Consider the following 16,408-nt stretch of genomic DNA (forward strand, 5'->3'; position numbering starts at 1 on the left):
TCATCTCTGGGGGCTCTCACCCCACACGTGACTCAGCCCCAGCCCAGTCCCCCAGGGTGTCTCTGCTCTCACACTCCCCCAAGGCAGGCCCCTTCCTGCCATGCCTTTGTCCGTGTCCTTTCTGTCCCAGATGCTCTTCCCTGTCCTCTGCCTGGTGACCTGCTCCTCATCCTGAAAATTCCTGCTTAGATGCCACTTCCTTTCCAAGATCCTCGGAAATCTTACCAGCCTGTCTTTGCCCTGTATCAGCATGTGTCTAGGCTCCCAAAGTCTTGGCCTGTGTCTTACCTTTGCAGCACCCAATACTTCTTTGTCTGATTTATTTTCTTATTTAAACCAAAGATGGGATCTATTCCACACAGCATTATTTGGGGCTTAAAAACCTGCAAACTTTCTTTACAGTTGGTAAGTATTCAAAGGAATTTTGGAGTCCAAATAAATCACATGTTAATTTTTTAAAGAATGAGAATTAGGCATACTTAGCTATAGTTTAGCAATGAAATAAGAACAAAGGCTTAGCATTTCCCTTTACTGAAACCCCTCATAACTTGTGCTCATAGAGTGCCAAAGAGAAAGACACCCTTCTTTCTCTGATATTCTCATTTTCAGTCCAACTGTGTTACATCATGTTTAAGAAAATTATACGCAAGTTCGATTCTTTCCAAACCCAAATTGCCAAAGTGAATCTGAACTGAGAAAATACTGTGTTGATATGTGTGTATATTTAATAAAAACCATAAGTTCAACACTTTATCAAACTGGACCTGGATCTACCTAAAAAGAAATACTTGCTTTCTTTTTTTAAACAGAAATTTTTTGCATCACTGCAACTGTTCACCATTTTGGTTGCGAGAAATGGAGGATATTTTTGAGATTAGAATTCTTAAACAGGCATATCCAGATATAAGCAGAACTTTGAGGGGTTTCCAAGACTCTCTTATCTGAACTCCAAGGTTGAAACAAGATAGATTCAAACAATACAGCTCGTAATTTACTTCTATTCAACAAGTGTTTATTAAGTGCCAACCAAGAGTCAAGTCATGGGCAAGAATGTATATGTCACTGAACCTGCCTTTAAAGCACTGACCTTCTAACAAAGGCTGCAGGTAATAAACACATAATACAGTACAGGAAATAAGCTTAATGCCAGAAACCAGTCGTAATATATACGTATGTAGAGATGCTAGTTCCACCACCATCAAAGGTATACTCTAAGCCTTCTTCATATTCAGATCTTAAAACTTCCTCTGAATCCCCTCTGTCCTTTGGTGGATTTGTGGTGCCCCACAGGACAGGTTTCCTGTGACCTTGGCACGCAGCCTTGCTCTAGCATGTTTATACCTACCAGTAGAAGTTCAAGCATATTAAAGAATACTGGGGCTCTGTCTTAATTTCTCCTTTAATTATGCACATTGTTTTCCCCTTAGTCAAATTATCTATTTCTAGCAGTTATCCCTGAAAGTTATAGCTTGAAGCTTTTGGAAAAAACAGGTGTGGAGCGACAGAGCAGTGATACAGGATACAGGATACAGGAATCAGGTCCACCAGCTTCTGTGCGCTTTGGCAATCCTGTCATCCAAGCCACCTGGCTGCACATTCCTATCACCTGGGAGCTGTTAGATCACTCAGTGCCTAGGCTGTACCCCCAACCAATTAAATCCAGATCCCTGGAGAGGGGGAACCCAAAGAGTATTTGAGGGCAGACTCGGCTTGTGTTTTTTAAAAGCTTTTTATTTGGAAGCAATTTGAAATTCATAAAATATTGCAAAAATTAAAATAGTACCAAGAATCTCTGTATTCCCTCTATCTAGAGTCACCTGTATGTTTTTCTCTGAACCATTTGAGGGTAAGTTGCATATATCATGGCCCTTTTCCCATAGTACCTCAGTTTTAGTAATTATTTCCTAAAAATACAGATACTCTCTTGTGTAACCACAGTACGGCTAGCAGCTTTGCCATTTGCTTTGAGACGATGCTTAAGTATTTAATTTACCGTCCATGACCCAGTTTTGTCAGGTGACCTAATAGTGGCCTTTCTATTGCTTTTCTTCCTCCAGTTCAGGATTAGTCTAGGACCAGGTGTAGCATTTAGTTCACAGTTCTCTTGCTTTTCATTCAATCTTCCATGTTTAACACGGGCTTTGTCGTCCATGATACTGACATTTTCGAAGAGTGCAGTACCCTGCCCTTTTTAAAAAAATAAAATGTTCCTCTTGCTTGATGAAGCCAAAGGCGGTAGGGTATCCTTTTCAAGGTACCCCATCAGGATATACAATGTCCACCTTTTCTCACTGGTGTTAATTTCATCATCTGTTAAACTGTTGCCCGATTTCTCCCCAGGATATTTATTCTTTCTTTCTCTCCCTTGCCACTAAAAAGCTGAGGAGTCAGTAAGATCATGGGAATATCTTCCTCCACATCAGAGCCCCCCCCATGGGGTAGTGTGCATTGACATATTCCCACTCCAATGTTTACCGGGTTGACTGCAGATGATCTTCCAGCCCCAGGACTCCCACAGCATGTACCAGTCAGCCCTCAAAATCTCTCCTAAGAAGAGCTCTCCCTTCTCCCCCATGTGTTTATCTACTTATTATTAGTATGAACTCATGAAATTCCCTTTTTCTCAGTAATTTATAATCCATTGCCATACTTTTTTGGGTGCCACAAGTGTCCCAGATGTGGCCAGCAGGAGCCCCTTCAAGGTGACTCCTCTGTCCTTGTCTGTGTGAACACCTCCTTCCTTCCAGGCCTATCCTGCCCCGTCCCTGGGACTAATCATCCCTAAGGAAATGGTGCCTTTTAGTGATATTAGAGACCAAGATTAAGGTGCTAGGTATGCTTACTGCTAATGGGGAGTGTTTGCCTCTCAGCCCTCTTAGCAGGCAGCGCTGGGGAATATATGCATGTCCATATACATATGTATACATGTACTTTAAAAAATATACATCCACATACATATACATATATACATGTGCATATAAACATGCACATACATAATTTCAAGATCACGAGTTCACACTACCTCACATTCAGATCCATCCCCACAGAGTTCTATCTAACCTTCCCCCCTTCCATATTTGCACGTCTCCTTTTCCACAGGGTGATCTCTGGCTCCCAACATCAGCTTCCAGGTACAAGCACTTTGGAGGAATGTTCGGCAGTGCCTACTACAACTAACTAAATGTATATTACCTGTAACCCAGCAATTCTACTTCTGAGTATATTCCCAACAGAAAAGAGCACTTACCGCCACTAAAAACATAAGAATGGTAGCCATACATATGGCAGTCTTACACATAAGAGCCAAAAACTGGAAACAACCCAAAAGTCAATCACTAGTAGAAAAAGTAAATAAATTGTGATAATTCATATACTGGAATACTAAATCACTTTGCAAAAGAATGAACTCCTGATAAATGCAACAGTGTGGATGAATCTCCTGGGCATAAGTTAAGTAAAAGATGTCTAGCACAAGAGTATTAGGCCATTATTCCGTTTATCTGAACTTTAAAAATGGCAAAATTGTGGTGATAGTTGGCAGAATAGTGGTAACCCTTGAGGCCTGTCAGGGTGGGTTAATGACATTGAGGGGCAGGAAGGGGCCATCCGGGGATCTTGAATGGTCTATCTTTATCTGGGTAGTGGAAACACAGGTGTGATACCTATATAAAAAAATCATCTGTGAACTTATAATTTAAGTACTTTTCTATATATGTTACATCTGATTTTTTTTTAATTTAATACAGCCACAAATTGGGCTGCTAATGCAGTTAACTCAACTGAAATGACTTAATCAGACAAATTTTCACATGTTCAGGAAATGACAACTTCATCAGAACTTAATCAACTACCTGGCAGCTACTGCTGTTCTGCTGTAAGACACATCCAGTGTCGGTGATGGGAAAATGGGAACAATTGTGCATCCTGGGATTTAACAATACAGTATGTGGGCTTACTTATGTTTTGAGATAATTATTTTGTTGAGCTGATTTGGACTGTCTTTTACATCCCTCAAAGGGTTAGTCACAAACCAAACCCTTAATGGCTTATGCTTGTGTATAAAGTCACAAGATTTTGGCGTCCTCTCAGATTGATTGCTGAAACTTGAAATCCCTGGGAAAGCTGGCCCTGGGATCCTAAATGCCAGCAGACAGAGAGGGCAGGTGTTGCCGCAAGAGCATCCGTGGTGGTGTGAAGACTGTACCCCTGCTCTGACTGGCTCTTCCGCTCCCCTCCTTTCAGTGCCTGCCCTGTTGTCCAGGCACACCCAGAATATGAGAAGTGAAACCATTCCTCCCTTGATTGAGAAGACTTCTCTTTGGATCAGGACTCAAAAATAAGAGATGGGGAAGGTATATGGCAGTGGTTCTCCGACTTTAAATGCCCACAACCACCTGGAAGGCTTGTTAAATACAGATGCTGGACCCCACCCCAGAGTTTCCAAGCCAACCTGAACCTACACACCTCCTCGGCTTCCAGGGACTGACTCTGCTGGCCCAAGGACTACACCTTGATAGCTACTGGTATAGTAGAAAGAATACGGAACCACCGTCAAAGTTCAAGTCCTGACCTCTACTAATAGGCTATGACCTTAAGTAAGCAACTTAATCTCTCTGAGCCTATTTCCTCATCCGTTTAATAAAGGTCATATGTGTGTTGCTTCCCTTATAAGATTGGCATGCATATTATATGAGTTCATTTCTGTTTTAAAAAACAAAAATCATTAGATCAGAGGTTGCTCACTTTTTGTGCCTTGAAGTCCCTTGGCAGTCTGTGGATACCTTCTAGGGATACTGTATTTAAATCATTAAAATAAGATACAGAAGAATACAAAGGAAATCAACTATATTGAAATAAGAATTACCAAAATACTTTTAGGAAACAAATTTGCAATATAATAACATGTGATTCTTTAACATTAAAATAAGGGATCTCATGGAGGGTCTAATAATTATTACAATTTCAAAATAGTGATAAGCTTTTAAATCATATTTTAAGGTATCTGTAATGTCACATAAATACATATATGATTTCTATTGGTAGCAAAGAAATACTGCTAATACTATTACAGTTTGTTGTCTGCACTTATAATTGAAGGAATGCTAAAATAAAGATGTGATTGACAGGCAGGCCCCTCTAATGTGGAAGTATGAAGTAAATAGTTCTGTTCCATTTTCAGAATACCCAGATTAGCTGACATATTCTGAGACCCACTTGGGTTTGTACTGACATGTGGGCTTCTGTGGAAGCTCAGACTAGACCCCAAACAGTAGGGCTGCAGACCTGCCCTGGCAACGTGGGGCAGCAGTGCTGTCCGACCTCTTTGCCCTTGAGTTTGTTGTGCAAACTTCCCAAATAGCTTCGAAGAACTGCCGAATCATTAAGAAGCTTGGAATTCTGTTAGTGGAAGGAACTTAACATTCATTTTCCAAAGGAAGAAATCAGACGTCTAGATCACAATGACCTGTTTGCTGTTAGGAAACTGCCTTCTTTACTTGGCTGTGGGAGCCAATGGTTTGGTCGTCAACAACAGGCTTTAAGATTGTGGGATACAGTGCATGAGAAGCCGAGCCTGAATGTAAGCGATGCCTATATGGATCTTAGAGGAGGGCCTTGGTGCAGATAGTTTAAGCCAAACATATATGCCCAACGTTGACGACTAAAAGTGGAATGAAACCCAAATGTCAAACCAGAGTGGAAATTTCCTCATAGTGACTTAAGTGTGAGGTTGCCTTCCAAACAGGCTTTGCCAAAGCTTGACTTTGAGTAAACTCACCCAGTACAAGAGCAACTACTACCTGCACGTTTTTGCAGGGCAGTTCTGAGTACCATGAATAGCCCTGGAACCGCTTACAGGCACATAAACTGTAGATGGAGCTGCTTTCAATATGCAAGGCTGGGTAGGGGCTAGTTTTGGAGCTTTTTTGGAAGCTAACCCCGTAGGACCACATTTGCTGAAAATCTGATAGGGCCTTTTTTTATGCTTTGCTAGTATATGGTTAAAGATTTCTCTAAATCTTTAGAGGGGATGCATGGGTAACAGTAGTACATGGCAAAAGATGCAGGGCCCCAGTGTTTATCTCCAAGGAAGCCCTTGCAGTTTTCTTTTACAGCATTTCAAATGGTTCTTTAATGGACATTTTGGTTTCCAGATAATAACCTCTTCTACAATATTGCCATTAAAAGCAATACAATCTTAGCTAGAACTTACCTCAGTTCTGAGCTTTTGATGCTCTGAATGAGATTTTAAGAAGCTGCAAAAAAAGGGGGAATAAATATGTATATATATATATATATATATATATATATATATATCCCTCAGGAGTATTTCTACTTGCACCGTGTCCTTCATATTAGTTTAAATTTTTTTAAGCCCATGTCCTTTATATTAATTTAATGTTTTTTATTTCTTAAGAAAGTAATATATGCATATGGTAAAAAATTTTAAATGGTAGTAAAAAGATATAAAGTGGGAAATAAATGTCTCCCTCCTCATCTCCCATCCCAAACTAAACCCCAATTCCTAACCCCAAATATTAACAATTTTGTGACTATCTTTATGCATGTGCATACATACATGTTTTATGTATATGCTTTTATTTAGATGTATATGCAAATGAGATCATACCAAACACACTGTCCTACATCAGACACACATTAATAAAACACAGCACTCTGCCTTCATTTAAAAATATGTTACTGAGTTCTTCCCATACACACACACAGACCTAGACCATTGTTTTTAGAGCCACATGGTATTCCATGGATATCCAGTACAAAAATTTACTTCAGTAATTCTCTACTGATGGATATTTAAGTTGTTTTTAGTTTTCTTCTATTTAAAAAAAAAATCTGCCAAGAATATCCTTGTTACAAACACTTTTGTTTGTTTATAGAATTATATCCCTCAAATTGTTTCCTAGAAGTACAATTCTCAGGTCAAGTGTTTGGGCACTTAGAGCTTCAACTATGTCACCAAACAGCCCTCCAATATGATAGAATCAGTTTACCTCCCAGCAACACTGTTATGGGTGCATGCTTATTCACACACCTGCCAATTCTGACAGTATTAAATAATTTTAAAATCTTTGCCAACCTGGCGGTTCAAGATTATCCCATTGTGCTTTTGATTTGTATTTCTTAAATTGTTAAGCAAGGTAGAGCATTTTTAATTTGCTCATGGAATATTTCTACTTGGTGTTCTATTAATTGCCTACTTGTCATTCTTTGTCTATCTCTTGAGCTGTTGCCTATTTCTACTATGTATTTTTGCATTTAGCACATATGAAATATGTCTCTGCCCTTTTGGAGCTTACCGTGTACCGGGAGGCAAACATTAATCAAATTATGTTCTGAATTAGGTGTATATACGGACTGAAGTAAGTGCCTTGAAGGAAGGGCGCTTGCATCTCTTAGAGCATGTGAGACAAGAGTCAGGCCCCGACGGCGGGTGGGAGAAGACTGCCCTGAAGAGTGTTCTTCTAAAGAACAAATGGGATTTGGGGTCCGGGGCTGCATTTCCGGAAGAGGGAACGGCCTGGTGCAGGGCCCATGATGTATTAGAGGAGCTAAAAGAAGGCCAGGGAGCAGAGCACAGGGAAGGCTGGGCTCCATCGCCTGGGGCCTCGAACTTCATTCCTGATTGGGGACTTTACTGCTAGAGAAACAGAAAATCATTAAAGGATTTAGAGCCGTAATTGGTGATCAAATCTGCATTCTGAAAAGGTAACTGGCTGAAAAGAAGTAACCCAGGAAGGCCAATTAGAAGGATTTTGAGTTAGTCCGGATGAGAGTGGGTGGTCGCTTGGCCCTGCATCATGGCAGTGGGCATGAAGAGGATAGATGGCTCCAAGAAATATTGGGCAGTGCAAATACAACGATGATGGACCAGATATAGAGGATAAGGCAGGGAGGAGGTGTCCGGGGTGACCCCTAGGCTTCTCATGAGCTCATTTATGGAAATAAGAAGCCCTGAAAGAGGTCAGGGATGAGTTCAGTCTCAGACAGCACATCTGAGTGAAGCTGTCAAGTACGTAATTAGATATAAAAGTCTGCAACCAGAGGAAAAGTTTGTATTGGAAACATAAATAATTTAATAAGTAATTAAAGCCTTGGGCATAGATGAAATTGCTCATGACAGGAGTACAGCACTCAAACCAGGTCTATTCTTAGTCCGTAAGAGATGCTGGTATTTAATGGCTGAGTAGAGAAAGGTAACAGAAAAGCAAACACAGATGAGCAGACTGAGAATAATGCAAACTGAGTGTGGTGGCCCAGAAGCCAGGAAGGGAATGTGCCAAGTAGGATGGAGTGGTCAGCAGTGCTGAACGCTGTTGAGACGTCTGATAGCGAGAGAGCCCGGAAATGTTCGCTGGATCTAGCGACACGGAGGTCTCGGTGACATTAACTGGAATTGTTCCAGCGGAATAACAGGGGCAGGAGTCAGACTGGAGATGGTCGAGAAATGGATGAGAAACAAGGAGGTGGAGTTAGTGTGTGGGCCATTCTCAATAAGGGTAGTTTTTGAGAGAAAACAGCCCCAGATCTGTTCTTCCTCAGTCTCTATTCTTGACCCTCCTTTGACACTCAGTAAAGGCAAATTGATTTCATTACTTGGTAGTCAGTGATTTTATAATTCAATATTTGGTCTCCCAGTAGCCACAGAAACCAGCAGCCAGGGGTACAGTCTGCAGGGAGGCACCTCCGGACTGGAGGCGCTTCCACCCCTTCGAGCAGCTTCCGACTTTGCAAGCCTGGGAAGGCCTATTGCAAAAACGCTGCTGAAAATGGGCTTAGGAAGCAGAATCCTTATATTTTAGAGACATATTTTAGGAAAATATAAGGATAAATGGGGTCTGGGATTTGCAAAGTGAAACAAGATAAGCCATGAATTAGGAATTGTTGTATCTGGGCAGTAGGTACATGGAGGGTTATTGTACTATTCTCAGTATTTTTGTTTCTGTACTAATTTTCCCATAATACATTATAAAAAATTAAGTGTAGTAACTCTGTAAAATGAAGATACAAAGAGCCAGTGACCATCACAGGCCCACTACGTACATGGCATTTAAACCAGGGTCTCCTTTAATCCCAATCTGCAATTGGCATGAGCATTCTTTTTCTTCTTTTTTTTTTTTATTGAAGTGGCATTGATACACTCTTATGATGGTTTGACATAAACAACATTGTGGTTTCAATATCCGCCCATATTATCAAGTCCCTCCCCACCCCATTGCAGTCACTGTCCCTCAGTGTAGTAAGATGCTGTAGAGTCATCACTTGTCTTCTCTGTGCTGGACTGCCTTCCCCGTGACCTACTTACATTGTGAATACAAATTATAGTGCCCCTTAATCCCCTTCTCCCTCTCTCCCCACCCACCCTCTCCAACCCCTCCCCTTTGATAACCACTATCTGTGAGTCTGTGGTCTTCTGTTCCTTCAGTTTTGCTTTGTTTTTATATCCCATTAATACATGAAATTATATGGTATTTGTCTTTCTCCACCTGGCTTATTTCACTGAGCATAATACCCTCTAGCTCCATCCATGTTGTTGAAAAGAGTAGAATTTCTTTTCTTTTTATGGCTGAATAATATTCCATTGTGTGTATGTAACACATCTTCTTTATCCATTCATCTACTGATGGACACTTAGGTTACTTCCTTATCTTGACTGTTGTAAATGGTGCTGCAATAAATATAAGGGTGCATGTGTCTTTTCAAATCAGGGATCTTGTTTTCTTCAGGTAAATTTCCAGGAGTGGAATCACTGGGTCAAAAAATATGGACTGCTTCATGAATTTGCATGTCGTCCTTGCTCAGGGGCCATGCTAATCTTCTCTGTATTGTTCCAGTTTTAGTGTATGTGCTGCTGAAGCGAGCACTGGCATGTGGGTTTCAAGGTGCCGAGTGTCTAAGGGAAGAAAGCCAGCTTTCAGAAGCTGTCCTTTCTTCTCTCATCAGCCCTGGCGCCTTGGTCCTTGACCCTTCTCCTTTCTTACCTCCATCCCAAGTGTGACTCCAAATCACCATCTGGTCACTTAACCATCCTCATGAACTTGAACCAGTTCTGTCTAGTCTCTGAACGGCACTCTGAAAGATGGGGATACACATGTCATGGAGATTAATCTTGACAGTGTATGTGGCTGTATGTGACATAGCTCACAGCCTCCAAAGCCGGCAGAAGACAGGAAGGTAATATCAATGATTGAAGCTGATTGGGTGGGAGGAAATCATGTGACCCTCTTGACCTATCTTTAGCGAGGCCACTTTTAACAGGCATTCAAGTAGAAAGAACTGTAAGAAAAATTCTGTTCTTTAAGAAAAATAACAATGCAAGCATGATCATAAATGGAATAAATAATCCATATTCATACCTAAATGGGTAATAAACTGGGATTTAGCCTCCACACTGGGGAGTATTAGGGAGTGGTGGGGCTTGGGGCAACCAGAGCATACAGGTCCCACCTAGCGGGCACAATCCTCCTCAGATACGGCTCATTGCTGCCATGAGGGAATGTGGAGCCAATCTTAACATATCTTTTTGTTTTACAAGAGAGACTAGACCCCAATTTTTTGTGTGATATCTCTCAATTCTTAAATATGGGTTTAATTACTCTTTGAGAAAAATACTACAAATTCCAAACCAAGCCCATCCGTGGGCCAAAATCAGCTTACTGGTCGCCAGGGTGCAACCTCTCACCTAGAAAATGGGATATAATGTAGTTTCCCTTCCCCTCCTTTTTATCTTCTGCCCCTTTCTCCTTGCTTCTTTTCCCACACCCTCCTCTCCTAACCACTGCCAGTCTTCCAAGTGCAAGTGGCAGAAGGGACTGGAGCGGCTGGAAGAAGCGATTAAGCCCGAGGGGATATGACCTAGATGCCTACACCTGCCCCAGGGCCTAGACGAATGAGCAAGCCCGTAACCAGGGGGCCAGCCCCTTCCCTTGTGCGCATCCTGGGCTCACCCGAGGCACTGTCTTGCTTTTCCCCACAGCCTTGCGAAGTCGTTCTGGCCGTTCCATCATCAACGGGAACTGGGCCATTGACCGGCCCGGGAAGTACGAGGGCGGAGGGACGATGTTCACCTACAAGCGTCCCAACGAGATCTCCAGCACTGCCGGGGAGTCCTTTTTGGCTGAAGGCCCCACTAATGAGATCTTGGATGTCTACGTGAGTTCGGACGCTTCTGGACTATTCTCTGGGTTTTGTCTCTTGTCCCCCCTAAGCACCGCACCTAGAACAAAGAAACACCACGTCCTTGCCCATGCCCAGCAGAACCGTTCCAGCCGAGCCCGTTGAGCAGCCCGTAGAGGCTCGGCGGGCGTCTTTGCCGCTCACCTCTGCGTGGACCTAGCTCGTGGAAGCCTTAAACTCTGCCAGATGCTTATTACCCTCAGAGTTTATTGACCCATTAAAACCAATTTTACTTGTTGAATCAAATCAGGGGCAAAACATATCCTTCATTTCATGAGTACTGGGTCTCCTCCAGGCACTTTCCTGCTCATGCTAATTTGGCATGTTTTCTTTTTATGGCAAAAGAAAGCAAATGCCTAAAGCAAGACAAGGCCTGTCACAGTTCCCAACCCTCTTCAAATTCTGTTAAAGCAGATGAAGAAACAAGAACTCCAGGTGACACAGTAAAGCTTGGAGGAACAGTACAGAGGTTTACTAGAAGTTCCTTCTTCACAGAAGACAACACTTGGATTTCTTTTATAAGAAGCTAAATTATTAAGTATCAACAGTTTTAAATTGTCCCTATTTTTAAAAGAAACCACTAGTCTTTCAGAATCCAGTCTTCTCAAAAAGATCAGGGGATAAAGGGAACAAGAAATAAAAGCTTAAAGTCAGATTTTGATCAAAGATGGGCTCACCCATCGACATATATTCTCTTACCTTCTCCAAGGCCAGGCTAGTGTACATGGCATTTGCTGTATTAGACTTTCATAAATATTACTTTTCTAACTACACAGTTTCGTGTTCATTCCTCTTGGGCCTAGTGCCTCATGGGCTAGAAACTATAAAGGAAGCCTTTTTACCCCAGTTGGTTGTTGGACTCCAGGTAAGTTTCAAATGGCATCAGGGGTAAAACCCAGGTTGTTAGAGGCCCACTGTGGGTGGTCTAGCATGTGGAGGCCAACAGTAACTTCATAAAGGGGACAAGGTTTGCCCTGGCAGGCTGCTCACGCAGAAAAGGAGAAGGCACGAGAGAGGGAGGGAGGGCTTCCGGCCTCAGGCCAACTATCAGATTGGGTGAAAAGAGAAATGAGGGGACTAGGGGTTGCCAGTGGCACTGTGAGGTCCCTGCATCTCCTGGGGGTCTGTTCCCCTCACCGTGGCTCCTGGGCCAGGAGCCCCATGGTTCTCGTGTGTGCCCCCACCAGATGATGTACAGAAGGGAGGACCCACCACACATGCAGGGAGAGAGTGAGGGATGATGATGTGAATGGACAGGACAGACATTCATGAACCAAACAGAACCCGCGCAGGAGAGATTCAGAGGTGCTTGTAGCTGCAAAGACCTGAGGCATCAGCTGTGGTTCGAACATCCCCCTTCTCTTCCTCAGAGGAAGAAACCAGAAACTGTGAGGTGAAGGGACTCGCTTAGGCCACCCAGCCAGGCAGCAGGAGAGCCCATTCACAAAGCAGTAGGAGCTGGAATGTCAAAGCGGGTCGGTGTGTCCTGGCCTGGCTCGTACTGACACTGCGGATTCCCGGTCTGCTGCCCCACTTAGCCCACCACCCTGCTCCCCACCAGCAAAGCCACGCGCACAAAGGACTTTGTGCTTGAAGCCAGTAGGGAGGGATTTATTCCGCTGCGTCAGGCTGATCCATTCTGTGTTTCCAGCCCAGGCAGTGTGCAGTTGTTGACTTCAGCAGCCCTGGGCAGCCCCTCCTGCTTGCTCTTCTGCCTTCGCGGCTGGTCCCTGCGAGAAGGGGACCCAGGGAGGCTTGCTTCCCTTAGACCTGTCCTCCTGACCTCATCTCCTTGTGGTTCTGGAGCTTTCTATGGAAGAGAGGAGACGAGGCCCAGAGAGTGAGCAAGGGGCTGGCTGGGCGGACCTGTCCTGAGTCAGCCTCCCGCCCCGGTCGCAGACTCGGAAAGGGCCTGAAGGGTTCCCGGGGGATGTCCGGAGTCTGGCCCCGCTTTGCATGACTCTGTCTGGCCACCTAGTGTTCAGATGGGTTCTCCGCAGCGTAGACGGATCTGTTCTGGACGTTTTGAAAGCACTGAGCAAAATCTAAACCACAGTATAGGAGAGCCAACCGCCCACAGAAAGGTTCCACTACCACTGCTCCCCTCTTCCTATTTGGAATTTATAAAATCTTGACTTTCAGCCTAGTTTTCTTCTAAATTCTTCATTTTTCAAAAGCAAATCAAGAAGCTGCCTGTAATACTTTTCATTTAATCGCCGCAGGTCTGCGGATATTACCGATTGTCAGTCAACCCACTCACTTCTAGATAGTGCCACGTATGCCGCTGAACCTAAAGCGGCAGGAAAGGGCCTGCGTTTGTGCCAGTGCAGTGACACTGCCCTTTGTGTTGGCAGATGATACACCAGCAGCCTAACCCAGGGGTCCACTACGAGTATGTCATCATGGGGGCCAACGCCATCAGCCCGCAAGTGCCCCCTCACAGGAGACCAGGTAAGGGCCCTGCTCTGCTGCCAAGCCCTCGGGTCACTCCTTTCACGGCCTCCTCCCCTCTTCCTGCGCATCTGCCCACCTCTCAGTCCCCAGGAGGAAACCCATGGACGCCTACTTCCTTCCTGTCAGGGACATCTCTCCGCCCTTCAGAGCCTTTGCTGGCAAGAGTGTTCCATTCACTTGATGCAAAACTGAAATGAATATCCTGGGTCTTTCCAGTTCAACATTTTGAAACGTCTTGTGTTAATTAGTTTCCTAATACCATTAACTAGTTTCCTATTTCCCTAACAAATAACCTCACACTTTGTGGTTTTAAACCTCACAGATTTACTATCTCACAGTTCTGGAGGTCAGACGTGCAAATGGATTTTGCGGGGCCAAATTAAGGTGTCAGTGGGCCATGCTCCCTTTGAAGGCCCCTGCCTCGCTCTGTCCCTGTGCCCTGGCCTCCTCTCCCACCCCCAAAGCCGGCTGCGCAGCACCTTCAGCTTCTCTCTGCCTCTGACCCGCTGCCTCCGTCGTCACACCTCTCTCTCTGCCTCTCATCCTCCTGCGTCCTTCTCACGAGGACCTGAGGACCACACTGAGCCCACCTGGATCATCTGGGACACTCACTCCATCTCAAAGTCTCTAACCTGATCCACTGGCAAAGACCCCTTTGCTGTATAGCTAACATCTTCACAGGTTCCCGGGATCAGCACGCAGACACCTTCAGAGGGCTGGAACCTGTCTGCTATGTGCCCTTCCTCTTTGGCTTCCGTTACTACCACTCCGACCCAAGAGAACAGAACAGGGAGTTCACAGCCAGCGACCCACCTCTGCCCTGGCAGAGCAGGCAGCTTGGACCGGGCTGCTGCTAATAGGGCACAGGACTCTGGCTCTGCAGGGATTTCTTTAGCAGACATGATGGGGCCACCACTGAAATGGAGCCTGTCTCTTCCATCTTTCAAACACAAATGTCTGCAGAAATATGAGCAATGATCATTGCTCACACACACTGAGTCCTTCGATATGCCAGCTACTGCTCAGCCCTTCACATAGATTAACTTGTCAAAGCCTCACAACGGTGCTCAGAGGGAGGTACTGCTATTAGCTTCATTTTAAGAGTAAAGCAGTGCAGGCACCCAGAGACGGAGTTACTTGCTCACATCCCAGAGTGACCTCAGGCCAGCCTGTGTGACCAGCCCTGGTGCTTTTATACTCCTGCAGTTCCCTGGTCTAACACCTGCCCTAGGAAGCTAGGGGACAGATGGGAGGGAGAGCTGGCCCGCCCATCCTCCTCTGGGCCATGTTGGATGACTGGGTTATCTGATGGCCGCAGGTCAGGAAGGAGTCACTTGGCTGCCCGGAGACAACAGCCTGGTGTGTGCCCAGCACATGGGGCACGTGTGTTGTTCAAACTCCCAAGTCAGCACACTCACCTTAACAGAATTTTTAAGCCCTTTCCAGGAGCAGTCACAGTCTGAGAAACCAAGTTAAGGTGGCAAAATATTGAGATTACCAAGGTCTGCAGCTGATATGGGGGAAAATCGTCGTATCTGAAATCACATAGGAAGATGATGATTGATGCCATGCCTAATGAGTCTTGGCTAATGGGTAGCGTGAGGTTCTGGGATCAGCCCTGGGACAGCGCAGGCCTGGGGGCATCTGTGGTAAAAATTTGGTGAGGAGGTGCATTCTGGGCTAGGCTTCACCCTCCCCATGAGTGGAGTCAGGAGGCCAGAGCTTGAATCCAACTCTACCACCTTCTTGCTCTGAAAAAATCCTGCATGCAAAGGTGTTTTTTTTTTGCTGTGGGGGGCGAGAGGGTAGGGGGCAGCATCAGAGATTGAATAAATTAGGTGTTCATCCTAGCACAGCACCCAGTGTATACAAGGTACTCAAAAGATAAAAAATGTTTTCATCTGACAATATCTTGGACAGTCTTATGTATATCAATATGCCTGGGCATAATTCTATTGCTTTAATTTGCAGGTAGCATTTTAAACTGGGAAGTACTGTCAAGTAGCCAACTAAATCAGAAAGTGCTGGTGGAGGGGGTGGGGGGCGCGTGGAAGCCCTAAGTTTTTTTTTAATTGAAGTATAATTGATACACAATGTTATATTGGTCTCAAGTACACAGCATAGCGATTGGGCAGTTATCTACATTATTAAAAAGCCCTAAGTTTTAACTGGATTCTACAGTCACTCTAGAATCTGCCTCCTCATTTTGAATTAAACTAATAAACTAATTAAACTTGAGCAATTTTCAACCAAAATAGAAATACATGAAGTAAAATGCAGCTGCTCCATAATTGCCAACACTTGGAAGCAACCAAGATGTCATGTCTTTCAGTAGATGAATTTGGATGAATAAATTGTGGTACATCCGGACAATGGAATATTATTCAGTGCAAAAAGAAATGCACTATCAAGCCATGAAAAGACATGGAGGAAACCTAGATATGTATTCCTAAGTGGAAAAAGCCAGTCTGAAAAACCTCCGTGCTGATGGCTCCGACAATATGACACTCTGGACAAGGCAAAACTGTGGAGACAGTAGACAGATCAGTGGTTGCCAACTGTTGAAGGGACTTTTAGGGCAGTGAAAGTCCTCTGTATGATACTGTGATAATTGATGCATGTCACTACGTATTTGTGCAAACCCAGAGAGTGTACCCCACCCCGAGCGTTGTGAACTACGGGCCGCGGGGGATTATGCTGTGTCCGTGTAGGCTCGTCTGCTGTTACAGATGTCCCATTCTAATGCAGGACGAGACAGGGA

The 16,408-nt window shown here is 44.3% G+C and overlaps 1 protein-coding gene and 1 non-coding gene across 3 annotated transcripts in view; one reads left to right on the forward strand and one right to left on the reverse strand.

The window, feature by feature from the left end:
• Positions 1–16,408, forward strand: part of THSD4 (thrombospondin type 1 domain containing 4) — a 528,195-nt gene that overhangs the window by 470,273 nt on the left and 41,514 nt on the right. For both annotated transcript variants that reach the window (XR_012120776.1, XM_073212115.1), the window contains exons 9-10: positions 10,994–11,169; positions 13,548–13,644. Coding sequence is in view for 1 of the 2 variants with exons in the window: in XM_073212115.1 (XP_073068216.1) it covers positions 10,994–11,169; positions 13,548–13,644 (273 nt within the window). In the remaining variant the exon portion in view is untranslated. The remainder of the gene's footprint in view (positions 1–10,993; positions 11,170–13,547; positions 13,645–16,408) is intronic.
• Positions 9,775–9,881, reverse strand: LOC118970892 (U6 spliceosomal RNA). The gene has a single exon (XR_005059082.1). It is a non-coding gene; the product is annotated as a U6 spliceosomal RNA (small nuclear RNA).

This window comes from Manis javanica, chromosome 8 (assembly GCF_040802235.1).
Source record: "Manis javanica isolate MJ-LG chromosome 8, MJ_LKY, whole genome shotgun sequence".
NCBI classification, from domain to species: Eukaryota; Metazoa; Chordata; class Mammalia; order Pholidota; family Manidae; genus Manis; species Manis javanica.